The 26434-nt window shown below is 41.7% G+C and overlaps 1 protein-coding gene across 1 annotated transcript; it reads right to left on the reverse strand.

The window, feature by feature from the left end:
- Nucleotides 1-1594: 1594 nt before the first annotated feature.
- LOC116086400 (stefin-3-like) lies at nt 1595-8091 on the reverse strand. The gene is made up of 3 exons (XM_031364685.1): nt 7986-8091; nt 4649-4750; nt 1595-1798 (listed from the first exon to the last, which is right to left on the reverse strand). The coding sequence occupies exons 1-3, from the start codon at nt 8067-8069 to the stop codon at nt 1673-1675; spliced, it is 312 nt and encodes a 103-aa protein (XP_031220545.1). The 5' UTR covers nt 8070-8091; the 3' UTR covers nt 1595-1672.
- Nucleotides 8092-26434: the final 18343 nt, after the last annotated feature.

The following is a 26434-nucleotide window of genomic DNA, read 5'->3' on the forward strand; positions in this document are numbered from 1 at the left end:
GTTATATATATCTGTAATCTTGTGCTCAGCAGGCTGAGGTAGGAGGACCGTGAGTTAGTGGCCAGCTGGGGCAACATATTGAAGATTAATCTCAGGTACACATAGCAGCCACCTGTCTCAAACAAACATATAAACAATGGACCAAACATATGATACAAATGTACTAATTACACTTGTATTAATAGAATATGACACAAAAAATATCCTACTAAGTGTAAGAAGGTATAAAATGGTGTTATATTAATGAATATTTAAAATTGTTCATAGAAAAATGACAACTATAACTGATGAAAGAAATTATTCCATATGTGTGCATCCACAGATACATACATATGTAGAGTCTAGAATGAGCAAATGTAGACTAAAGGAAGTAAAGGCTGCTTAGCAGTGAGAAGTGAGGGGAGAGGAAGGAAGTTAGAGGTCTGACAGCTCTTCCTTGTATGTGGAAAGGAAAATATTGTGAAATTGACATGGTAAGGTTTGCACACACTTGTGAATATACTGGAAGTCTCTGAAGAGAATACTTGAAATATCTGAACTGCATGGTGTTTATGGCATATAATTTATTCAATAAAAGTATTTAATGTGTCAAATGGGGGCTCAGTGGGGAAGAGCATTTGTCACCAAACCTAATTACCTCAGTTTGGGCCTTGGACTCACATAGTGGAAAGAGAACCAATTTCCTCAAGATATCTTCTGACCACAAGTGGGCTATGGCACGCATACACACAAACACACATGCACACACGCATACACACACCACACACAAACATACACACACACACACCACACACAAACACACACGCACACACTCATGCACACACACACCACACACAAACATACACACACACACACACACACACACACAAATAAAATGAGTATTTTAAAAGAAGACAGAAATTACATGGAATACATGACTCTGGACTGGACTTGTATCATAAATGACATTATTGCAACATGAGATGCTTGAGTGGCATCTGGGGACAAGATGTCACTGTGCCATCAGTGTAAATTTTCTGATCTTCATTGTTGGGTTTTGGTTTTGGATAGCCTTGTGGGAAGTACACACTGCTATTTGCACTAGTGAGCACCAGGAAGCATTTGTGATGGGAAATGACTGCAATTGACTTTGAAGTTTGAAGGAAGCATGTGGGAGGAGAGAAGGCAGCTTTTTTAAAAAATAAGTTATGATTGTTTCAAAACATGACTTGTAAAATACCAAATTCAGTTTTGAAATGAGAAAGCCAAGAAGACACATCCGGTTTCAGGCAGACAAAGGCATCAAGGAGTGTGCTTCCTGACAGCCACCATTGCACCTGCAGTGAGGATGGGGTGGTAAGATCCTTTGCACAATTGTAACTGAGCCATAGGTTTTATAAGGTTTCCAGTTGGAATCATTCATTGTGGAGCTTCTACTCTGAACCATGAGCACTGTGCTCCCTTTGACAGCATGCATATTAAAAATTGGAATGGTAAAATTACCATGGCCCTTTCCCAAGGATGACACACAAATTCATTAAACATTCCATGTTTAAAAATAATTGTCTAGGAAGTAAAGGTCAACACGATACTGAGTAATGAGGGAGGGAAGAAGTTATTTGAAGAATGTTTCTTTATTGACAGCCGCATCTCTTTACAATTATAGGTATCAGGCCACTTTAGAATTTGCTGCTTAGAAGGAGGTCAGCTCATCATTCTTGGTTTTGTTAGTCTCGTAACCCAAAAGTTCCAAGTCCTCTTTCCCAGAAAAGCCTCTGAAGACTTTTATGTGAAGGAAACAACCACGCCCTACATCCACCTGAAAAACATAAAAGGAAGAAAGGAAGAAAGGAAGGAAGGAAAGATGGAAGGAAAGAAGGAAGGAAGGAAGAAAAGAAAAGAAGGAAGGAAGGAAGGAAGGAAGGAAGGGAGGGAGGAAGGAGGAAAGAAAGAAAAGAAGGAAAGAAGGAAGGAAGGGAGGGAGGGAGGAAGGAAGCAAGGGAGGGAGGGAGGAAGGGAGGAAGGAAGAGGAGCAGATTATTCACATGGATTTCCATGGTATTACAGATCTTCTCTTTTGTTAAGACTTGATGTGTCAAGCTCTCCTAAAACACCAATTCTGGTTCAAGCCAGCACCCATAAATTGAACTTGTATCAACACTCAAGTTAAGAGAAAGAACAGCTAACAGTATGGCAGAAAACATATTTCTTTTTCTTTCTTTCTTTCTTTTTTTATTAATTTAAGTTTTATTGCATTATGATGAGAAAAGATACATAATTTCAATTTATTTGAATTTGTTAACATTTAAAAACATATTTTAAATAAAAATAAGTGCATCATATTCTTCTTTTCTGTTTGTACCCCAACTCCTCTGAGAGAGCCCTCCTTCAATACCTGCCATACCTTTCATTTTTTTTAATTTGGTCACATTATTTAAAATTTATAAAATAGGGAGGGCTGGTGAGATGTCTCAGCGGGGAAGAGCACCGACTGCTCTTCAGAAGGTCATGAGTTCAAATCCCAGCAACCACATGGTGGCTCACAACCACCCTTAATGAAATTTGACACCCTCTTCTAGTGTCTGTAGACAGCTACAGTATACTTACATAATAAATAAATAAATCTTTAAAAAAATTTATAAAATATCACAACAATAAAAATGAGCATTATAAAAGTTGTTTGATATAAAACAACAATCAATTGAACAGTCTTATGTAAATGCTTGTCTACAGCAATACTGGAAATACATAGGTTTTTCTCAATATAAATTTTAAATAACTTCAAACATATTAACTGTATATTTTAAAATATTACATCACTACTAGTTTTTTAAATGAACATAAGTAGATAAAGTCTTTTTGTTTGTTTGTTTGCTTGCTTTGTTTTTAGTAGAGCTTAAAATCTTGGCTCTTACTGTGGTACAAGCCCAAAATAAGAACAATTTTTAGACATTGGAGTTCATTGTAATAAGGCTGTACTTCAATGACCCTCACATCACCAAAGGATTTTACCTCCATAATACCTAAGCTAAGAGTTGACAGTTCTGCTGCACCAAGGAATGAACTGTAGGCATGATTTTTGAATACAGATTTCCTGCTATGGTCAAAGATATTTGACTTGAGTGATTGTCCTCATTCTCAGCCCACAGGGAAGAGGTTACATTCATTTATGAAATGGTGTGTGTATTAAGATGGTCTACTAATGAAATCATTCATCAATTGTTTCATTGAAATATGGTCCTGCTTGGAGGGTGGCACAGCCATTAGGTGAGGGTAAGAATCTGGTTTATTGGTTGTGATGATTTTGAAAAGCATTCATCTCAGAGAAAGAGTAACTTATAAAGTCCTCTTCTTCAAAATTGATACAATAATTATAAATATCAAGCAAAGCATTCAGTCTTACTCTTTGTTGTTCTCTTATAAGCCACCTGCCAAATTAATTGTCTATGTTTCTTTTGGCTGTATAAATAATTTTGAAATATGTAAGCTGTTCTGAAACTCATAGTAGGGTTTCTCTGTGTAGCCTTGGCTGTCCTGGAACTCACTCTGTAGACCAGGCTGGCTTCGAACTCAGAAATCCGCCTGTCTCTGCCTCTCAAGTGCTGAGATTAAAGGCAGGCATCACCACCGCCCAAGCCGTAGGCTTCGAGCTTGTTCATGGGCATCTCTTTCTTTAGGTTAGGGAAGAGAAAACATATTTCTTAAATATATTTTTAATACCGTTTAGAAAAAATTCATTCAAATTATTTGTATTTCAGCACATCATGTGAAATGCAATGCCTGAAGATTTCAGAAGAGGGTGTTAAATCCCCTCAAACTGGAGTCAGAGATAGTTGTGAGCTGCCATGTGGGTGCTAAGACCCAAACCTAGGTCCTCTGCAAAAACAGCCAGAACTCCTACCTACTAATCCATTTCTCTATCTGGATTCAATTTATTATACTTTTCATTAAAATCTTGGCAGAGATTACATTCCACAGTTGCATTTTATTTTCATGATGCTTGGAGAGGAGCAGAAGTAAGCCTGTGTTTTTGGTGATTCTATTTTCTAACTTCTAAGTTGGGAGAAAAATTGTCATATAGTTTGATAAGGGAAAAGAAACTCAGATTGCTTTAGAATATATAGACTGTATGGTACTCTGCTATGTTACAACCTTCATTGTGAATGAATGCCTACCAGGCCGCCTCCTTTGTAAAATAAAAATAAAGAAGCCTAAGTTTCATGGGGATAACTCACCCAACTAATTTTTTCACCCTGAACTTGGGACCATTTGGTTAAGAATTGCCACTTTTTTCTTTATCGGAACAATACAAGTTTTGTGTTCTACAGTAGACATTGAGCCCTGCTATCACTTCCTACCTTAAACTTCAAATGCTACTAACCCTTATATATGGCACTATGATGAGCATCTACAAAGTGTGTATACATGCATGCATGTCTGTGTGCTTGTGTGTGCATGTGTGTGATCACACTGGCTTCTTACTGTAGGTAAGGAGAAAGTTTTCTGTTTTCACAAGATAAAACAACGTAACTATAGTTTCATCCAATAGATTGGGGGAGGGGTCTTCCACATTCAAGTCTCTTAATTAAAGACCAGTGGTAGAAATGAAGCTAGAGTTGGGGCAACAGGAAATAATCACAACAGTACTTGAGTGAGGTTAGTGTCTGACCTTAATGAACAAATTTTGTCCAGCGACGGTTTGAGATTTATACTCGACGGCTTTGAATTTGTCATATTTCTCATTGGTTTCCTCTTCAATCTGTGCTCTGACCTTATGAGGAGAAAGAAAGAGATGATGTTAGGGCTGTGTTGATTCTGCTTACCTGAGTCACATATCTGGGAACCTCATCTTGCTGAGAGTCCTCAGAGATGCTGATGAACCTGGGCTGGCAGCTCAAGCCTCCAGCCTCTAATTTCAGAACTTGGAAGACTGACACAGGAGAATGTCATTCAAGAGCAACTTGAGTTATATAGAAAATCCCAGGCTATTGGGGCTACCGATTGAATCCTGCCTCAAAAATCTAAACACACAGACACAGACACACACACACAAAGACAGACACACAGAAACACACACACACACACACACACACACAAGGAAAACAAAGCAAAAAATAATAGTCATGGTTTGCAATGAAGGACCCCAATAGGTACATCTATGTTTGATTAATAAATACAAAGTAAATGGCATGTAATGGAGATTTTTCCCTGGGTACCCTCAGATTATTGTAGGGATACAATAACCCTCTAGACCCTGAAAGTGTGTGGGGACCCAATTGTCCATAACCTTGGAGGTGTAGACTGAATTTCCTAACTTAACAAGGGCTTTCTGTAGTATCTGCCCTATGGTGTTCTTGAAGGGGAATGATTGCTGTGATTGAGAAAATGCTTCCTAAAAATACAGTTTACTCCCTGCTTCTCTGCCTCCCATTGCTTTAGTGGGGGTTGCCCTCTCTCTGTTTTACTGCAGGACAGGAGAGATGAGTGATATCTGGGAGCTGAGCCACCACTCCGTACCTGTTCACCTGACAGTAAAGGGGTTGGTAGCAGTGTCCAATTCCTTTTTGGTTTTAAACCTGTGATCTTAAATTAAAGAGTGTTTAAATAAGTTTTATTTTATAGTTTTCCCAAGATGTCATGATTTCCTCTACTCTGTTAAAGTAGAGGGAGAAAAGGCTGTTGTTTCAGTTCTTTTTGTAGCTTCTGCAGTTTGTAGCCAGGTGCTGGACACCTAGGAGAGGCTCAGGAAATGCCCCTGTGGAATGGTTCTTGGCTATGCATCTCCCATGGTGATTTAAGCCTGAGTCTGTGGCTTCCACAGAAAAGGCAAGTTTTCCTGCATTCCCTCTCTCTGATACCTGAATAGCTCACCAGTATGCTGAGGCTGTGCAGTGGGAAAGGACAGGTTAGTTTCTTATCTGGGTGACTCTTAAGCATTTTGTGTCTTGGTTTCATCCTTTAAAAATAGGATCCTTGGCACCCTTGCCTGCCTGAGGGCTTTGAAGATCAACTGAGAGGTGGGACTAAAATCAAGGATTTTAAAACAGCAAAGCTCCTTTCCGGGGGTGCGGTGGCCTTGTTAATATCTGTGTCTCATTCTGCTACTCTGGAGCTGCAAGAAAACATTTCTAAATTCATTTTATTATTGAAGATATCATTCACAGATGGTGTCATTAGGAAGATAAACCCTTCCAGTGGCTTCCTAACTTAAAAATTATATGATCAAAATATATTCTATGTATGAATTCCTCAAAGAACTAATGAGAATATCATGTTCGAAAATTACCCTATCCAGGCAGGATGACACACTCCTGTAGTCCTTGTTACTTGGAGGCTAGAGGCAAGAAGATTACTTGAACCTGTGAAGTTTAGACCACTCTGAGAAAGAGCAAGACCCTCATTTCAAAAGAACAGTTATTCTAGATAACCAGATGATCAACTATTAAAAATCATGAAAATCTGCTGTAACTTTTTATTTCAAATAATTCCGTTTCCCTGTCTATCCTCCTACAGTGCTGGTTCCTGGGACTTCTTACGGGGCTTTTTACTTCAGGCAACATAAATTCCAACTGTGACTCATCTGTGTATATTTGTTTTTGAAATAATCTTTCATGGAAGTCATTTTAGGCCTTCTAGCTCTTTCTTCTTACACGTGAAAAGGAGGGCTTTCCCTTGGCATCCTATTTTAAGGCTCCATCTCTTCTAATCCTTCTAGGATGATGGATATATCAGGTCCTACAGGAAAGTGAAGTCATGGGTAGGAGTGCCCACACCCCAGAGACCTTGGAAGCTCTCTTCCATCAGATCAGCATTTAATCTAGAGTGACAGGTGACTCATGTGCACATTTAAGGTTGAGAACACCAACTTGATGTGAGGATTCTAATGAAGATTTAAAGATTTTATATTCCTCAAAAATAACATGTTTCAAGATATTTGTTGAAATAATCCTAAGGGTGAGAACCATTTATCCTCAAATATTTAGTCACTGAATTTTAAGACTGTGACCCACTCTAGAATGTTCAGTGCCCTAAGCATGAAGGCTCCCATCTGTTCTACTCACATAAAATCTGATGGTGCCCAGCATGGTGGCACATGCCTGTAATCCCAGCACTTGAGAAGCTGAGGCAGCAGGAGTGCTTTGGGTTTGAGGCTAGGCTGAGTTACCTGCAGGATAGACCATCTAGCAAGTCTATGTGTGAAACAAATGTAGAAACAAACAAACAGACAACAAACCAAACTGATCTTGTCCTCCAGGATGACTCAGTTTCAAAGAAGAAAACAAAGTGATGTAAGAAAATAAAGTGACAGATTGCAAATCTGCCTCCATAATTCTCCTTTGTAAAACAGGCAACATGATATATCCTTTTATATAAATGATAGTTAAGCAAGATATATTAACTTACTAGAACCATTGAGTTCTATTCTGACTGTGATGGTTTGGTGGGCATTGCATCCTGGAATCAGCTCAAGGTCTCTTAACAACCTTAGGAACCTCCATGTATCAGCTTCAATTAGTGGGACTGGAAAATTCCATCAGTTATTAGAACTCCTGGGATCAGACATGTGAGGCACAAAGACCATCCGACATGAATTCACCTTCAGCTATTAGGGAAACTGAGGCTGCAGTAAAGAGTGTGGCTTGGCCCATTTTACTTTTGGGGTGTTAAGATTTCTCTGAAAGCCTAATGTTTCACACCCAGCTGTACAAAAAGCTAAACTAAACCCATATATTTCTGGTTTCTGTGATTTCCCACATTCTTCTTCTTTTTTTTTTTTCAGACAGGGTTTCTCTGTGTAGCCCTGGCCTTCCTGGAACTCACTCTGTAGACCAGACTGGCCTCGAACTCAAGAAATCCGCCTGCCTCTGCCTCCCAAGTGCTGGGATTAAAGGCATGCACCACCACCGCCCAGCAATTTCCCACTTTCTTAATGCCATGCCAAATTATGACTCAAATTATGAAAGTTTGTTTTGGGATCGAGTTTTTTCCTGAAATGCATAGCTCACCTTGTCAGCAACCTCCTGGATTTCTGGTGTGACGGGTCTGGCCTCCGACAGGCCTCCTGTAATTATTGGTGTGTCTGGATTCATTGCTGGGCAGGGTGCTGAGAGAAAATGATCCTGAAAGCACTGAGACTCAGGATTTTAAAGGTATCTGTAAACTCCGCCTCTAATGTACTATCTCCACATTATCTGAGGGAATGGGGAAATGAGTGTGGCTTCAGGCAAGTCTTACTACATCCTGAGAGGAAATGTTGACTAGAGTTGGAGGAAAATGAGTTGGGGGGAAGTGAGCAAGCATGTGTGCCCAGGACTCGGGTGTGGTGAGCATGGTTCCTCCCTATACTCACTATGCTGAAAGTGTCATCCTGTTATGTCATAGGAAGAAGGACATGTATAACCAGAGTTTCTAAATATGTTAATTCTTGAAGAGTTCTTTAAAGAGAATAATCAATAATGTCAAAGCCGGTTGCTTAGGATCCACCCAACTTTATAAAGGTAATAAAACTCTCTATGGTGAGTTTTCACTTGCAATTTCAAAAATGTTTGTCCCCAAACGTGAAAAATAAAATCGCAAACACTTTTTTATGTTTTCTACTGCTGTAGTTTCTCTCTATTTCTCCGTGTCTCTGTCTGTGTTCTTATCTCTCTCTGTCTCTGTCTCTCTCTCTTTCCTTTCTTTGTGAGATATGATTTCTCTGTGTAATAGTCACTGGCTGTCTTGAAACTCAACAGGCTGGCCCTGAACCACCAACATCTGCCTGCTTCTGGTTCCCAAGTGCTGGGATTTAAGACATGTACCACCATATCCAGTGATTCCACTTTTTTAGAAGGGATTTCATGCAGCCCATGCTGTCCTGGAACTCACTCTGTATCCAGGCTGTCCTCAAACTCACTATGAACCCTCAACTTCTGACTCTTCTGCCTCCACCTACAGAATACTGGGATTACAGGCATGGCCTTGAGTGTCTGATACTTCTGCCTCGCTTCCCAAGTGATGGGTTTACAGTCAGTAGCTAATTTATCAGACAATATCTCAACCATATAAAAAGGTAAAGCTTCCCATTAGAAGAATTGCTGGGTGTTAAGAGGGAAGTGTTAGAGATAACAGGAAATGGGGCAAAGCAAAGGGACAGAGGTTTGCGGGGATGGGAGGGGTGGGGGGTGGTGGCGCATGCCTTTAATCCTAGTACTTGGGAGGCAGAAGCAGGTGGATTTCTGACTTCGAGGCCAGCCTGGTCTACAGAGTGAGTTCCAGGACAGCCAGGGCTACACAGAGAAACAAAAACAAAAACAAAAACAAAAAACAAAAAAAACCAAAAGGGACAGAGGTTTACTGCTCAACTATCCCAGCCCACTGGGGTGATTCCACCAGAGAGAAAAGGGTGTAGGTTTGTTCGATTCTTAGTGACAGAGACATGGATGTCTGTTATTTTATTGTATTTTCCTGTATTTGAAACAATCCTAGAAGTCAAGATAAATGTGAAATACATATATCTAAAGACAACCCAAATCCTTCTTACTAGGAGGCTGATATTCTGTCTTTAAAACAAAAACAAAAACAAAAAAACCCTGTTCAGACTCAGAAGATGACACATTGGGGATGTAGCTCTGTGGTGGAGCACTTTGCCAAGCTTGTTCAAGGCATTAGGTCAGTCACTCGTATGACCAAGAAAAAAAATATTCTTTCTCAAGGTGAATCATAGAACTGTTCCCTTGAAGAGAGCCATAAAACCTGGAAACCTTGTTCGAAACTTCCCCTGCCCTTTCATGTAGCTCTTGACCCTGAGCTGGCTGTTTAACCTGCTTTGCCTGGTAGTAGGTCATACAATGTTCATTCTAGGAGGGGTTCTGCCCAGTGTCATATAGATAGACCTCCTCCCAGACAGACCAGCCTAGCTGGTACTCTTACTCAGTTTTTCACCAGTAGACCATAAACCTCCCTCTCCAGTCCCATCTGCAGTTAGCTGTCCATTTTGGGTAAAATAAAAACATTAAAAATGTGCAGCTGCTGTTCTTGGGTATTTAGGACTCCATTTCCAAAGTGTCCTGTATCGTTTAAAACTTTGATGACATAAACCTGTTCCACTTTTGTGTGTGTGTGTGTGTGTGTGTGCTGTCATAGGAGTGTGAACCTTAGAAAGAAGAGGATGAGTCTTACCCTCTTGGGTGTACCTACATAACATTCATATTGCACTCAGTCAAAAGTTTGATTTAATAGGAGTTCCTTCCGGTCTGTCTGGGCAGGCCTGTGCCTGGAGCAGACCTTGGGCGCAAGCTCCACAGCCAGTCCCACAACACACAGAGGAAGCCCCACTCCTAGGTGCTCTAACAAGCCCAGGATCACAGGATCCCAGAATCACGGGATCACAGAGACAGCTTGACTCTGAGGAGTTCTGACACAACCAGGATCACAGGAAGGACAGGCTCCAGTCAGATTTAGCAAGGGTAGGTAGCACTAGAGAGAACCAGATGGCGGGGGGGGGGGGGAGAACACAAGTGTAAGAAAATAAACAACACAAACCAAAGTCACTTGGCATCATCAGAACCCAATTCTCCCACCATAGCAAGTCCTGGACACACCATTACACCGGAAGAGCAAGATTCAGATATACAATCACTTCTCATGGTAATGATTCAGGACTTTAAGAAAGACATAAATTGCACCCTCAAAGAAATTCAAGAGAACACGGGTAAACAGCTAGAAGCCCTTCAAGAGGAAACACAAAAATCCCTTAAAGAACTACAGGAAAACACAATCAAACAGGTGAAGGAAATGAGCAAAACCATACAGAATCTAAAAATGGAAATAGAAACAATGATGAAATCAGAAAAAGAGACAACCCTGGCCACACAAAACCTAGGAAAGAAATCAGGAGTCATAGATGCAAACATCACCAACAGAATACAAGAGATAGAAGAGAGAATCTCAGTGGCAGAAGACACCATAGAACACATTGACACAACAGTCAAAGAAAATGCAAAAAGGAAAAAGCTCCTAACCCAAAACATCCAGGAAATACAGGACACAATGAGAAGCCCAAACCTAAGGATAATAGGTATAGAAGAGAGTGAAGACTCCCAAGGTAATGGGTCAGTAAATAGCTTCAACAAAATTATAGAAGAAAACTTCCCTAACCTAAGGAAAGAGATGCCCATGAATATACAAGAAGCCTACAGAACTCCAAATAGACTGGACCAGAAAGAAATTCCTCCCGTCACATTATAATAAAAACACAAAATGCACTAAAAAAAGAAAGAATTTTAAAAGCAGTAAGGGAAAAAAGGCAAGTAACATATAAAGGCAGGCCTATCAGAATTACAGCAGACTTCTCACCAGAGACTATGAAAGCTAGAAGATCCTGGGCAGATGTCATACAGACCCTACAAGAACACAAATGCCAGCCCAGACTACTATTCCCAGCAAAACTCTCATTACCATAGATGGAGAAAACAAGATATTCCATGACAAAACAAAATTTACCCAATATCTTTCCACAAATCCAGCCCTACAAAGGATAATAGACGGAAAACATCAACATAAGGAGTAAAACTACTCCCTAGAAGGAGCAAGAAAGTAATCTTTCAAGAAATGCACACAAACCTAATTCCACCTCTTACAACAAAAACAACAGGAAGTGACAATTACTTTTTCTTAATATCAAAATATGAAAATTAAATTACCAACATATCCTAATTGTTTGAAACCCAAAAATATGAAGAATTAGAAATTTGTTGATTGTCATCCAATGGTCTCTCTAATTTGGAAATTGGAGAAATAGGCCCAATAATGTACAATCTACATACACTTTCAGCTTTTTTGTTTGTGACAGTGTCTGGCTGTGTACAACATAAGGGTCTTGAAATCTTGCTTCTACTCTCTCAGCCTCTCTATTAGTAGTATTGTTTATTTCATGTCTTTACACTATAGTATGGTTTTCAGAACAGCTTATGTATTTCAAAAGTATTTATATACTCAAAAGAAACATAGATTATTAGGGAGGTTGCTTGTAAGGGAACAACAAAGAGTGAGACTGAATGCCTTGGTTGATGTTTTCAACTCTTGTATCAAGTTTGAAGAAGAGGACTTTATAAGTTACTCTTTCTCTGAGATGAATGCTTTTCCAAATTATCACAGCTAATGAACCAAATTCTTACCCTCACCTAATGTCTGTGCCACCCTCCAAGCAGAACCATTGTTCATTGAAACAGTTGGTGGATGACTTTATGGATAGACCATCTTAATACCTACATCATTTCTTAAATGAATGTAACCTGTTCTCTGTGGGCTGAGAATAAAGTCAGTCTCTCAAGTCAAATAGCTTTCACTATAGCAGGAAGTCTGTATCCAAAAATCGAGCCTGTAATTAATTTCTTGGTGCAGCAGAACTATCAGCTCTCAGCTTTGCTACAATGGAGGTAAAATCCTTTGGTGATGTGAGGGCCATTGAAGTACAGCCTTACTAAAATGAAATCCAATGTCTAAAAATTGTTCTTATTTTGGGCTTGTACCACAGTAAGAGCCAAGATTTTAAACTCTGCTAAATACAATACAAACAAACAAAAAGACTTTATATATTTATGTTCATTTAAGAAAATACCAGTAGTGATGTATTATTTTGAAGTATACAGTTAATATGTTTGGAGTTATTTAAAATTTATATTGAGAAAAATGTATTTTCACTATTGCTGTAGATGTGCATCTACATAAGACTGTTAAATTGATTGTTGTTTTATATCAAACAACTTTTATAATATTTATTTTTATTTCTATAATATTTCATAAATTTAAGGAATATGACAAAAAAAGATATTGTAGGTATTGAAGGGGGTCTCTGGGAGGAGTTGGGGTACAAAAGGGAAACAAGAATGTGATTTAATTCTATTTACTTAAAATCTGTTTTTAAATGTTAACAAATTCAGATAAACTGAAATCATGTATCTTTTCTCATCCTGATGCAATAAAAGAAAAAAAAACTATGACAACAAAAACAAACAGAAACCAAAAAAAAAAAATGTTTGAAATATGCTTCTTTGAAACACCTTCATTTTGGGCTGGTGAGATGGCTCAGTGTTTAAGAGCACTGATTGTTCTTCCAAAGGTCCTGAGTTCAAATCCCAGCAACCACATGGTTGCCCACAACCATCCGTAATGAGATCTGAAGTCCTCTTCTGGTGTGTCTGAAGACAGATACAGTGCACTTACATATAACAATAAGTAAATCTTTAAAAGAAGAAGAAGAAGAAGAAGAAGAAGAAGAAGAAGAAGAAGAAGAAGAAGAAGAAGAAGAAGAAGAAGAAGAAGAAGAAGAAGAAGAAGAAACACCTTCATTTAAAAAATTCTTTTTTTTTTCCAGACAGGGTTTCACTGAGAATCTCTGGCTGGTGTGGAACTCACTATGTAGATCAGGCTAGCCTTGAACTGGGAGCTCCACATACCTCTGCCTCCCAAGTGCTAAGATTAAAGATGAGCACCCGAACAGCTGGCTGATAAATTTGAATGTCAACATCTAGTTTTATGGAGTTTGCCATTCAATAATGACAAGTGCTGGAAAAGCCAAGGCATGATTCTTCCAGAAAGTGGAAGAGAAAGGGGAGGTGGTTGAGAATAATGAAATATTGTAGATAAAAGTAAATGGGGAATGAGAAGGAGGGCTAGGTCACACTGTCTTCTGGGTGTTACAAGGCCATATATGCAAGAACTGTACACAAGAACTCACTGAAGCTGTGGTCAGTGTTAATTGGAAAGGACAACAAAGTAGGACAAGAATGCTTGGGAATATGTTGGGGATGTGGGAGGGGAGAGCTGGAGGTATACACACACACACACACACATTCAACATTACTTTGAGAGAGAGGGATTGAAAGGGAGAGGGAAAAGGAGTGAGAGGAAGAGGGAGAGAGAGACCACAGTGAGGTAAGGCAAGTGGTCAAATTTTGCAGTCACAGAATGTGTGATTTGGGCCATTAAAATCTGGGCCAGAAACTGTGGCTTTGGTTTAGTTTGTTTGTGAAGAGTTTTTTGAGTATTGTCATAGCTGTAGCCTTAGCATTCCCTTGCATATTAAGTGACTTACTATTTGAATTGGTTTTAATATCCATTTGGAATTTAGAAATTCTAGAAATCTAGAAAATTCTGCAAGAAGCCAACATCAATTGTAACAAGACATGTCAGACTCTTCTCCATTCAGCCTCTGTGCATTTGATACTGCAAGACAGAGATCCTCCATCTTGGGTTCTTATCCATCATCTCAGCCGAAATGTTAACAGAGGATTCCTCCCACCTCCCGGTGGTTCCTATGGTAACATCTTCTTTTTTCTTTTTCTTTTGAGACAGGTTTCTCTGTGTAACTTTGACTGTCCTGGAACTCACTCTGTAAACCAGGCTGGCCTCAAACTCACAAAAATCTGGTTGCACCTGTCTCCTGAGTGCTGGGATTAAAGGAGTGTATCACCACCATCAGGAAATAGCACCTTTCTTAAGAGCACTGACAATAGGCTGTGTTTATTTCTGTATTCATTGTTGTTTTTGGAATAACTGTAATCTTCTCAGATCTCAGAGTCTGAAGCAATACTTGGCAGACAATACGTGTCTGCTGGGTGGATAAGTCATTGTCTTGCCGTTCCCCATCAGACATGTGTAGATAGTACTTGGAGGAGCAACCCTGGCTGTACCTTTCTCATTGCTGTCCTGTGCGTGGAAAGGCTCAATAAATGCTTACTGACTACCGATGTGCACTCAGGCTCTTTATCGGGAATGGGCTTTAGGTCTGCCCGATAGAACATCCATCTAGTGTGGGAAGCAGGAACTGAGCTATCTCTACCCCTGCTTGGAGATGGTGATGGTGAACAGGCAGAGATGGCCTCTGCTCCCTGAGTCATTTCAGTTAGAGGCTCTTACTGGCCTTATAAACTGAAGTTCCCTTTAAAAATTAGCTGAGGATCTACTTCCCCTCTAGTTCTTTTAAAGCAAAGCTAATGATTTAGATGGAGCTCATCTTTTTACACATTTAGAAAGACACTGAGGCCTAGAGAGACAGTGTCCTGCTGAAGGCCACATGTAGCCAATGGCAGAGCTGGCAGAGTACAGGGTCAGCTGACCCTGTGAGTCCTAATCCCATTCCATCTTCTCTAGCCTGCTCAGAGGATGGTTGACAATGAATTGAGGAAGGTTCAGCTCTCTCTGTTCACTGTGAGGCCACCTAATAAAACCTAGGTGTTCTGAGTCGGTGAGCAAGGTTTGCTTCCAGGTTTGTACTGAACTTTGCACTTCCCTCAGAAATTCTGGAGACAGCTACAGTATTCCAGCAAAACCACTGATGTCACAGACATCTGTCTTGCACAGGGAAAGGATGCCAGGCAGTAAACACATCATGGGTTGCTTTGCCTTCTACCCCTGCGTGGACCTCCCAGTTCAGAGAAGAAGATGGAGCCATGGAAAGTGTCCACCATCCCAGCATGAGAAATGGCTTAGGGGAAAAAACCCTCACGAGGAAGAGATGCCGAGCTGAGCCTTGGAGGCCAACACATTAGTTTCCACTTCTAAATGTCATCTTGAAATTTTTTTTTTAAATGAACAGCTGTGTTATTGAGCTGGAATTGACTTACAAGAAAATGTTCATCTTGGTAGCTTTGACATTTCGATATATGCTCGTATATACTGCAGTATGCTTGATATTTACTGCTTTAAACATAACTGTTTATTTATTATTGTGTCTGGGAAGGGGTGGGCTTGCAGATGAGGTCAGAAGACAACTTTGGGAAGCCAATTCTCTACTTCCACTCTGGGATCCAAGATCAAACATGAGTTATCTGGTTTTATTGGTCAGTGGACTGAGCCATCTCACTTGCCCTCATGTACTGTTAAAAGTCCCCTTCATGCATCTGCACAGTCCCAGGCCCCAAGCAATCAGCAATCACTGTCCTTCTGTCCATCTCACACAAATGGACTCTTGTGTGTATCCTCCGATGGAGAGAGCCTTCTCTTACTTGATCTGTTTTGAGGTTCACTCATGTTGCTCCATGTAGCAACACCTCATTCTTTACCCCTGTAATATTTTATGGAATGGATATTCCTCAGTTTGTTGACCTGACAAGGGACATGAAGGTTGTTTTCACATTCTAGCTATAAAAATATCTCTGCTACAAGTGCTTGTACTCACTCTAGTCTTATTTCTTAGGTGAATACCTAGGAGTAGTAAGGCTGTAGTGCATGGCGGGTCTGTGATATTTATTTTTCAGTTATCATATGGAATAATGGGTTTCACTGTGCCAGTTTCATATACCTATGGAGCTGCACATTGTTCTTATCCATCCTTACATGTTCACAGTCTCAGTTACTTTAACCTTATTTTCCAATGGTCCTACCTACTTTCTTTTCTCACCAAGGTTTGAGAGTTCTAGCGTCTCTACATCTTGGCTAATGAAAATGCACTCATAGTAAAGGGGACAGACAGAAGCTCAAAGTTTTTAATTTTTCCCCCTTCTAACAAGTTGCCCATATGTTCCACAACAACTTTTCTTTGGAAGAGTTTTATGTTTATTCGATAAATACGGCATGGCAACTTTTTACAATGTTGCAATGTACATGGTGCGGTAAGTACTCTAGTACTTACAGGAGTGCTTGCAGGAGGATTGCATAGCTTAGATGCAGATACTGAGCCAGCTAGTCTAAATGTGTGCATTGTGAAGGTCCTAGAAGCCATCCCTTGCTGACCGGAGGGGCCAGCTTTACTACTGGGAAATTTTGGATATGAGCTCTTTCTGTCTCTCTGTTTGTCTCTGTGTCTCTTTGTCTCTGTGTCTGTCTGTCTGCCTCTCCCTCTCCCTCTCTCTCTCTTCCTCCCTCCCTCCCTCCCTCCCCCCCCCCTCTCTCTCTCTCTCTTTCTGTTTCTAGATTTTGAATATTCCCTAAAGGCCCACTTATAAAGATGTTTTGTCAGATTCTCATTCCACTTCTCCCCACAGTGTGATTTTGATTGTCCCCCAAAGGCCACTTGTTAAAGGCCTGGCCCAGTGTGTGGCACTATTTCGAGTGGTGGCACATAGGTGCTGGGGCCTACTGAAAGGAAGTTGACCGTGAAGAGCCATAGTCTTCCTAGCTTCCATGAACTAACTACTCCTGCTTTGATCCACTGTACAGCCACTGACCTACAGCAACAGGATCAAGTGACTGCGTGCTGGAGTAAGCCGCTCCTCCCTTTAACTTGATTATCTCAGGGACTTCGTTACAGTGATGAAAAGCTGAGTACCAATGTGTGTGACCAATATGTCCCTTCTGGTCACAGCTTACTTTCCTACTCTTGTAATGGGTGCTTTGGATGAGCAGTGATTTCTAATCCTAAAGAAGTCCATTTCTGTCCCTTTATAGTTATTGTCTATACCATGTTTTAAAAACATTTGCCTTCCACAAGGTTCAGAAATATGTCTTCCTATGGTATCTTATACTTGCTTTCTGGACTTAAGCCTTTACATTAAATGTATAGCTCAACTGAATTTATTTTTCATGTGTGTATGGTGCAACACAGAGAGGTGTGAAGAAGTTTTCTTTAGTCTTTCCTTACAGACAGCTGATGCTCCAGCGTTGCTTACTGAAAAGGGAAGAAATGAACCCGTTTCATCAACCCCTCCCTTGAGAACAGATTGGTGAATCTGTTGATGTGAGAGGTAACCCTCCTCCCTATTCACCTTCCAGGACCTGAGGACCCCCAGAAGAGAAAAAAGAAAACAACTTTCCAGAAAGTCTTCGGGAGTAAGGCAAGTGGAAGGAGAGACCCCTCCACTGGGCTCCAGATCGACTTCTCACCAGGGTAGATTTTTGGGGCTACCAGGACAAAGCTGTGAGGTTTGATTTCCCCACATCCCTAGGGGCATTTGTGCTCATCTGCTTTCCCATTCCAGCTGCTAAACTGTGGTGGAGGGGAGAATCCACCACACACCCTCAACATCAGTTACAAGGGGGGAAAAACCCAAATCCACCCCACACCCTCAACGTCAGACACAGGTGGGGAAAAAACCCTACGGGATTTGTGTAGCTTGGCTGGAGTAAGTGCTGAGGGATGCAGAAATGTGGCAGCACCCTGTGTGATTTGACAACTGAGCCCTAGGCATCGGTGACTCTCAGCACGTAGGCAATCGCCTCTTCTTTTTCGCACGCAGAGGCAGTATTTTCTTGATTTAACTAACTTTTTAAACCACAAATATCACTCTTTCTACATGTCTTCCAGGCACTCACCCCCCACCCATTCGCAAAGATCTGACGTTGGCAAGATTGATGATTTGTTGTATAGGGAAAAGGAGGCAGATTTACAATGTGGAGAAAACAGGGTTGGGTTAGTTAATTCTGCAGAAGAGTGGAAAAACCTAAAAGATGCATCTAATTATTACTCGTATTTTTATTAAAATGTCTCTAGACTATGCTCAGTTTAGAGGCTGATATTTGCAGAAGACAGCCCCTCCCACATAAAGTACAGATGGAACTAATAGTTCCATAACCAGAATCATGGCATTCTGAGCACTTGGAATTTCCTTGAAAAAAATTTTTTTTCCTGACTTTTTGGTCACCCAAAATTTCTGAAACTGCAAGAAAAACTTTTGTATTGCAAGAAGTAGCAAAGATTCTAGGCAAGATGAGACCCGGTCTTCTATGGAGGGTTCTGGCTTTTTCTTGAAACCCATCATTTGTAACAGGTGAGAGTTGAGGCTCGAAGGAACTCCATAGAAGGTTGAGTTAACAAAGCTAAAGCTTGGGCTGGAGAGATGGCTCAGCAGTTAGGAGCACCGACTGCTCTTCTCTCTAGAAGAGAGAATTCCTGAGTTCAATTCCCAGCAACCACATGGTGGCTCACAACCACCTGTAATGGGATCTGATGCCCTCTTCTGGTGTGTCTGAAGACAGCTACAGTGTACTTGTACTTATATATAATAAAATAAATAATTCTTAAACAAATAAAAAACCCAAAGAGGTTCAGAGTTTGCAAGGGTTAGCACCAAGGTAAGAAGGGACTAGAATGTGCTGAGCTCTGAACTGGCTACCATCCCTGAGGGGCTTCTAGATGAGGCAGGCAAAGCCAACAAGTCTGTGAGTCTGTCTGCAGTGCACCATTTGCAGCACAGCAGCAAGCATTTTGTTTTTGAAATACATATTTGTACATGTATTTGTTGTGCGTGAACATGCATACGTGTGTCACAGTGTGTGTGTGTAGGTCAGAGGATCATTTGTGGGAGCTGGTTCTTTCTTTCCACCATGTGGGTTCAGGGATTGAACTCAGGTCCTCTGGCTTGGTGGCAGGTGGCTTATCTCATCATCTCTAACCTTTCCAATCATCAGATTTTTACCAACCCATAGCTTTTCCTGATTCAGAGTGCAAAAGTGGTAAAAATCAAACTGGAGTCACTTTGGTTAAACCCTAAACAGATAAATAAGCAACGGAAGCTGGGAGGCACCGGATGAAGGAATCTAAGCTTTATCATACCATGCTAGAACTGTAACCTTGTACAGTGGCTACCACAAAGCTTCCTTCTAGAAGGACTATCTATTAACTGCTCTTCTGACCCTTGGACTGTGTGCTGGGTAGTCTTATGTCAACCCGACACACAAACTAAAGTTATCTGAGAGGAGGGAACCTCAGTTGTGAAAATGCCTCCATAAGATCTGGCTGTAAGGCATTTTTTTTAGTAGGTGATTGATGGGGCAGGGTCATTGTGGGTGGTGCCATCTCTGGGCTGGTGGTCCTGGTTTCTATAAGAGAGCAGGCTGAATAAGCTAGAGGAAGCAAGCCAGTAAGCAGCACCCCTCCATGGCCTCTGCATCAGCTCCTGCCTCCAGGATCCTGTCCTGTGTGAGCTCCTGTCCCGACTTCATTCCGTGATGGACAGTGCTATGGGGGTTTAAGATGAATAAACCCTTTCTACCCCAACTTGCTTTATTGACCATGCAGCTATAGAAACCCTAAGTAAGACAGACTGATACCACCAATGTCATTCATTTTCACAACAAAGAATTAGCATTTCAAAATAACTTATGCAAACCTGTCTACTTGGTCTTTTAGAAAACTCCCTCTTGACTCCACCTTGAGTGCATGGTGTTTACTCTGTCGCCTGGAGTGTCCATTACCATACTCCACCCTTAGCTATCTTTGGATAATCTCCCTGTTTGTATTTTAGGTTGATGTGAGTGCAATAGAAATTAATTTCTTTCTCCTTTTCCATGGGAGAGTAGAGTCAGTATTTCCAATAACCACACTTGATTGCTGAGGGCATCCCAAATAATCCACAGAAGCATCTATGAGCCAGGAGTCATCCTGACATTGGCTCGGCAGCCTGACCGATGAGCTGAGTTGTGTTTTTGCCAGTAGATGAGAAAAGGAAGTGAGCTAATCCATAATGGATATTCATCAAGTGCCCTGGCATACCGAAGTCAACTTAGCCAATTTTTATGACTAATTGAAAATGCCAGGGTGGAGTGGAATTATGCAACCCATATTGCTGGATCTATCACTGGAAGAAGATTGTAAATCTTCCAGACGTAGGTGGCAAAATAACCATGTCAGCTTATACCTTGGGAAAAAAATGGGCCCAAAGATTTATACATGAATAGAGAGAAAACATTCTCAAAAGGCTTCTTATTTTTTAAAGTATTTTATTTTGTCTATGTGTGTGCATGTGTGCCACCAGGTGTGTTTGGAGGTCACAGGACAACTTCAGAAGTCAGCTCTGGCCTTCCAATGTGTGACACAGCTCATCAGGCTTTGAGGCAGATACCCTGTCTCCATTAGGCCATCTCAGCAGCCCAAAGGCTTCTCGATAACTGTTAATGTATGAGTTTGGCTTTCATATGGATCAATACGTTCCTGGTGGGGACCACCTGCCTCAGAGTGAGCTGAGATGCTGGTTCCAGGCAAACTCCTGAGCTGCTGTATTCCTGTCTTCAGAGTGTATATTTCAAACTTGTGACCTTGTGATTCTTAGGAGCATTACCCTTTGAAATGCAGCAACTACCATTTGGTAGCCTAAGACTATGGTGGTGGGTGGGTCAAGGGGTGGTGAAAATGTAAAATCCATGAATGGTCTATTACTCGATAGACACAATTCCTAAAAGGAGGCCTAAGGGATGAGCTAAAGCAGATGTTGCCAGTGTGTGCCAGTCATACCAAGAGGTCATAGGTCAGTTCTGGGTTCATGTAATGGGCTAGTCCTTCTAGTGTTTGTACTAGCCCAGTGCCATGGGACCAGTTCCAACTGAGGATTATGTGCCTAAGCAGGTAGAAGTCTGTCATCAACAGGGTGTAACTTAGATGTAAGGCCTGCCACATTGTCATCCAGAAGCCAATCTGTTTCCATAAATGTGTGCAATGGGATGTGTCAAATAAAAATAAAATAAAATAAAGAGCCAGTCTCAATATATCTCCATAACTCATGGCCTGTCATTATCTTCTGGGTCATTTCTAATCACTTTTCAGCCAAGATGACCTGTCACTTCCATCTTAACCCCAAACGGTCCTTTTCTCTTGTCCTTACCCAGGCAGTGGGAAGGAAGAAAGGCAGAGTTAAATATTCGAACTTCTCTCTCCTTGGACCTATACTGCATCCTTGCAGAGAGCTGGCGATCTTACCCTTGCCCTGCAACAGCGGATGAAAGCTTGCACAATGCTGCAGCTGTGGAAAGCCTAGAAACTTCCAACTTCAAAGCTGTTGCACAGATACCCCAGGGGCAGTGTTGTCAGACATGGCTCAAACTCATTCTGGTTTCACAAGGACTTTCGACTTCACCGGTTTCCACTTTCTTCATCAAAGCCTTTGCCACTCCCTATTCATCCTTACTCACACCTCTTGGCTGCATCCCATCTATCTAACTTCCCCTAAAACCCACACTTTCTCATATACTTAGAAACAGATATTTCTCTATGTGATGGGTGCCTCTGCTACCCATCAAATCTATTTTAAATTCTGAGAGTATGGTTCAAGTCCTCCAGGGTCATTTTGAACGAGCAACCCCTCAGAGATCCTTCCCAGCTCACATAGTACCTCACCTCTTCCTTGGTTCCATCTTTGCCCCCATCATCTCACCCCCACCACAGCATTTCCCCTCTCCTGCTCCCCCTGAAGGATATCATCCTTCCTCTTCCATCAATTTACATCCCATTCTGCTTGCTTACAAATCCAACACTTTCCATATGTTCTCTGGTTTCCCTAGATCTTGGTTTATACCATGCATGCTCTATTACCTCATTCATCCCCTATAATTTTCTGTCAATTACACTTATCTTCTCTCTAGGAATGGACCGTAATCTCTTCCATGCAGATTGATGTCTGCACTGTTACTCCAGCCAAGTTCCTAGACTGTCAGCATCACAGCTGCTTAGCAAACGTGAGCAAGTTCACAGACCTACCACTGTCTTATGGGAGAAGTTGGCCCTTGTGAATATTTGGAGTTCTTGAAGGCCACCGGATGAACATGTTTTAGTCAAGTTTTCCCTTTTGAGGTTAAGGACAACTAGAATCAGAGTTCATAAAACTTGTTAGTTGGAAATGCAGCTGCCAATGAATTCATTAACTAGTTAATGTCTGAGATAGAATCTTGTTATGTAGCTATAGCAGGCTTGGTACTCACTATGTAGCCCAAAAGGACCCTGAATTTGAAACAGTCCTCCTGCCTCAATGTCAAGTGCTGAGATTATAATCATGTGTCATCTGTTCTTGTAAGTGGGTGTTTGGTAGTCGATGTGCTAGTGGTGTGTGTGTGTGTGTGTGTGTGTGTGTGTGTGTGTGTGTGTGTGTCCATCCCTGCAGGTATCCAGGCAGGAAAAAGAACCTAGCAAAGAGATAAGAATGAGAACGCAGAGCAGACTGACTTGGTCAGTCTGGATCAGACCTCAGGGAGATTAATGCCAGGCATCTCATTGTCAGCATATTTAAGACACAGTAGAAGTTGAGGAAAAGTTTCCAGGTAACACTCAGTCCCATCAGTCCAATTCTGGCTGCACAATAAAGCTTAAGGTGTCATTACATAGAAACTCTTAGAAGACCGTGAAGGAAAGTTCTATAGCTAAAAATGCCTAGAATCTAGTATGGTCCCTGACCGACAGCATAGAGGTCAACAGGCCATAGAGTACATGTGACACCTTCCCTAAGGATGGGCAATGGTCTAAGGAGGGAAAAGTCTGGAATAATCATTCTGGGGGATTTGGATGAGATCTGCCTCTAGAGGAAAAGGTGGGTGAGGTCTGTTTCCACAGATAGCCACCAGGTCTTAAGCAAAATCCACACCCAGCTTTCTGGGCAGAAAAACAAAACAAAACAGGAATTTTATCTCCTTCCCTGGGGAGAGGCCTTGTGTATTTAACATTCCTGGTTCCCTTGGGTTCTGTGGGTACAAGGACATTTATTTGTGTCTCCAACATCTGTGTACAAGGTGTCACTTAAGCCAGGGGTTTGGTAATTTGGTTCAAGTTGATACCCTCATAGGATTAGTGGGATCAAAATAGTTTTCAAACATGGAGCCTAAGTTTAAGAAGGCTTATGTTGGATGGGTTTGAGTTTAATTCTATTCTCAAAGGGAAGGCTTGCTGGAGGGTGCCTAACACTGTTGCCAATGGCATGAGTTCAAAACAGGAATAGCTGAGTTCACGGTTCTGTGCAGCTTAGCACCCCTTTGACCATACATGTCTATGTCTGTAAAACAAAGATAATGATAACTACCTTACAGAGTGTAAGGATTACATGGAAAACATATGGAGAGTGGTGACTTTGGTCTATACCAATCATACAGGCACCATTATGTACGTGGAAGGCAGCATGTCTTTATGTCTAGATACAGGTTTGTCGTGACATTGGCAGTCTGTCATGTAGCCCAGGTTAGCATCAGACTTGCTGTGTAGCTGAGGCTGGAATTGAACTCCTGATCTTCTTGGCGTTTACCTCTCGTCTTAGGAGCACGTGTGCACCACCAGGTCTGGCTGGCTTCAGGACATCTTCAAACAACAGCAATCATTCCTGCATCCTGCATGCTCATTGCCACTTGAAAGGCCTGGGGCACAAGGAGAAATGAGGAAAGTTAAGCAGGGCAGGAGATGCCTTGGCGCTTTTGGATGCCTTGAGTTTTTGATTGCTTTTAAATATTTGAAGTGCATGATATAAAAAGGAACTGGAGCAGGCCGTGCTTCTAGCTTTTTTCTTCCTTCCTTCCCCAGTTGTAAGATGTGGTCCTTAGAGATGGTGCTCCGTAGATCATGCTGAGTGCTCGCTCTGTGGCAAAGCCTGCTTTTCTTCTGTGTGTCTGGTCCTTCTTTCATGGTCCATGCCTTGGCCCTTGGCAGGCACTTGCTATCCTGCACCCTTTGCTCCTTTCCCGTTATACCAACTCTGCCCTCTCCCTCCCCTGAAGGACAGCAGTACCCTCTCCCCCCTCCACCTTTCTCCTCAGCCACTCTCTTTAGTGCATTCTTCTTCTTGTTTGTTTGTTTTTCGAGACAGGGTTTCTCTGTATAGCCCTGGCTGTCCTGGAACTCACTCTGTAGACCAGGCTGGTCTTGAACTTAGAAATCCACCTGCCTCTGCCTCCCAAGTGCTGGGACTAAAGGCGTGTGCCACCACCGCCCGGCTAGTGCATTCTTCTTACAACAGCCAAGGTACAACAGCCAAGGTTTCCTTCTTAAAGGCGATTCTGGGGACTGGCAAGATATTAACTAACAGCCTTCGATAGGCTTTGATTACTCTTAAGATGAAATTCTCACCTTATTTTTTGCGTCAAGGTCTCACTTTAGATCAGGGATTCACCGAGCTACTAAACAACCTAGGCTGGACTCATAGTCAAGACAATTCTCCTGGCAAATTGTCACACACACACACACACACACACACACACACACACACACACACACGGCCCCCCAGTACCTGAAGAATAAAACCACTCACAAGTAAAAACATCATGCAGCTAGTTTAAGGACATTAAATAAGCACTGGCTAAACTTAAACTCTGCACATCTCTAAATTACCCAATGAGAACAAGCTCTTCCCTGGGCACTGATAGACAACTGCTAACAATAAGAGTTTTACTGCAGATTCTCATGTGGTCAGGTATGATTTTATCCTAAACTAACCTGGCTGTCAGAGCTGATTTCCCTATGAGGTTACTCTATTTCTGAGTCTAACTCTTCAGCAATTCATTGAAACCCTCAAAGAGCCTAGCCCCAGTTCTGGACACACTCCAGGAACACTTTCAAGAAAGACAGCGGGCTTCTCCACCAGATGGGCTCCCTATGTCTCCCTGGAAGTCCCTAGTGATGGCATGACCCAGGGTGTGCCCCTCCTTGGAGTTCACAGCCACACAGGCTACTGGCTGCTGGGGTCTAGCTCCAGGCAAGCTAAGAGCAGATGGTGCTTCTGTGGCTGAGCTGCTGACGCTGGTCTGGGAATGGATCTCATCTAGTGGTCCAGAGTGGCAACCAGTTAAAGCTGCTTCGACATCTGTGCAGATTCCTAGGGGCCTTCTTTCTTGCCCTCTGCTTATGTTGGACACCCTTGCCTGTACTTCTGTATACCTGGCTGATATCTTTTTATCCTTCTGGTCTGCTATGGCCTGAATTGAGTCCTTGCAAGGGTCCACTAGAACTGAGAGAGAGAGAGAGAGAGAGAGAGAGAGAGAGAGAGAGAGAGAGAGAGAGAAAGAGAGAGAGAGAGAGGTATGCCTGACCAAGATCACACTTTAACTCTAGAGCCAGTGGAAAATGCTGGCATATGCAGATAATTAACAAGCTCCCGAAGGCCAGATTCATCTGTGACAGGAAAGTTCTTACAACTCTTTTCTGGTTACGTTGGGAATCAATTACCGTGTCTCCCTCAGGGCACAGTGACTCCACTTTATCTTATCTGCAAGCCTGAGCAAGATGGGCGTTTGTTGACTTTCCAGGGAGTATGAGCAAAGCCTGGAGGTGTGGAGTGGAGCCAGGTAGTATAAAATCGATAAGTAGTCACACCAGAGTTCTAGGCAAATGAGTGATGACTCAGACACTCAGTAAGCCTGCATGACAAATTCAGAGCTAGACATGGCGGCACATTCTGTAAAGCTAGCACTTGAGGCCAGCCTGGGGCATATAGTGAGATTAGCCTGGGCTGTGTAGTAAGAACCTGTCTAAAAACTAAACAGCACAAACTAAAGCAAAACAAAGAAACAACAACAACAACAACAACAAACCCAAACCTCAAACCACCCCCACCCCCAGTCAAACACAGATCATGAGTTAGTCTGTTGTTTTGTGGGAGAAGAGAAAACAATAGGTCCTTTGGGTCTGAAATGAAAGTGTCAGTGACTTACAACTTACGTTAGTTTTCTGTGGGACAGCCAGGAAATTGAACTATGATGAAGGTTTATTTGATGAATAAGGATGTCTAGCCACCGTCTGAGATGGTCTCCAGCATGGTTGCCGCTCCTAATGATAGTTATGTGGATCTTTGGT

This window comes from Mastomys coucha, unplaced genomic scaffold, assembly GCF_008632895.1.
Source record: "Mastomys coucha isolate ucsf_1 unplaced genomic scaffold, UCSF_Mcou_1 pScaffold12, whole genome shotgun sequence".
Taxonomy (NCBI): domain Eukaryota; kingdom Metazoa; phylum Chordata; class Mammalia; order Rodentia; family Muridae; genus Mastomys; species Mastomys coucha.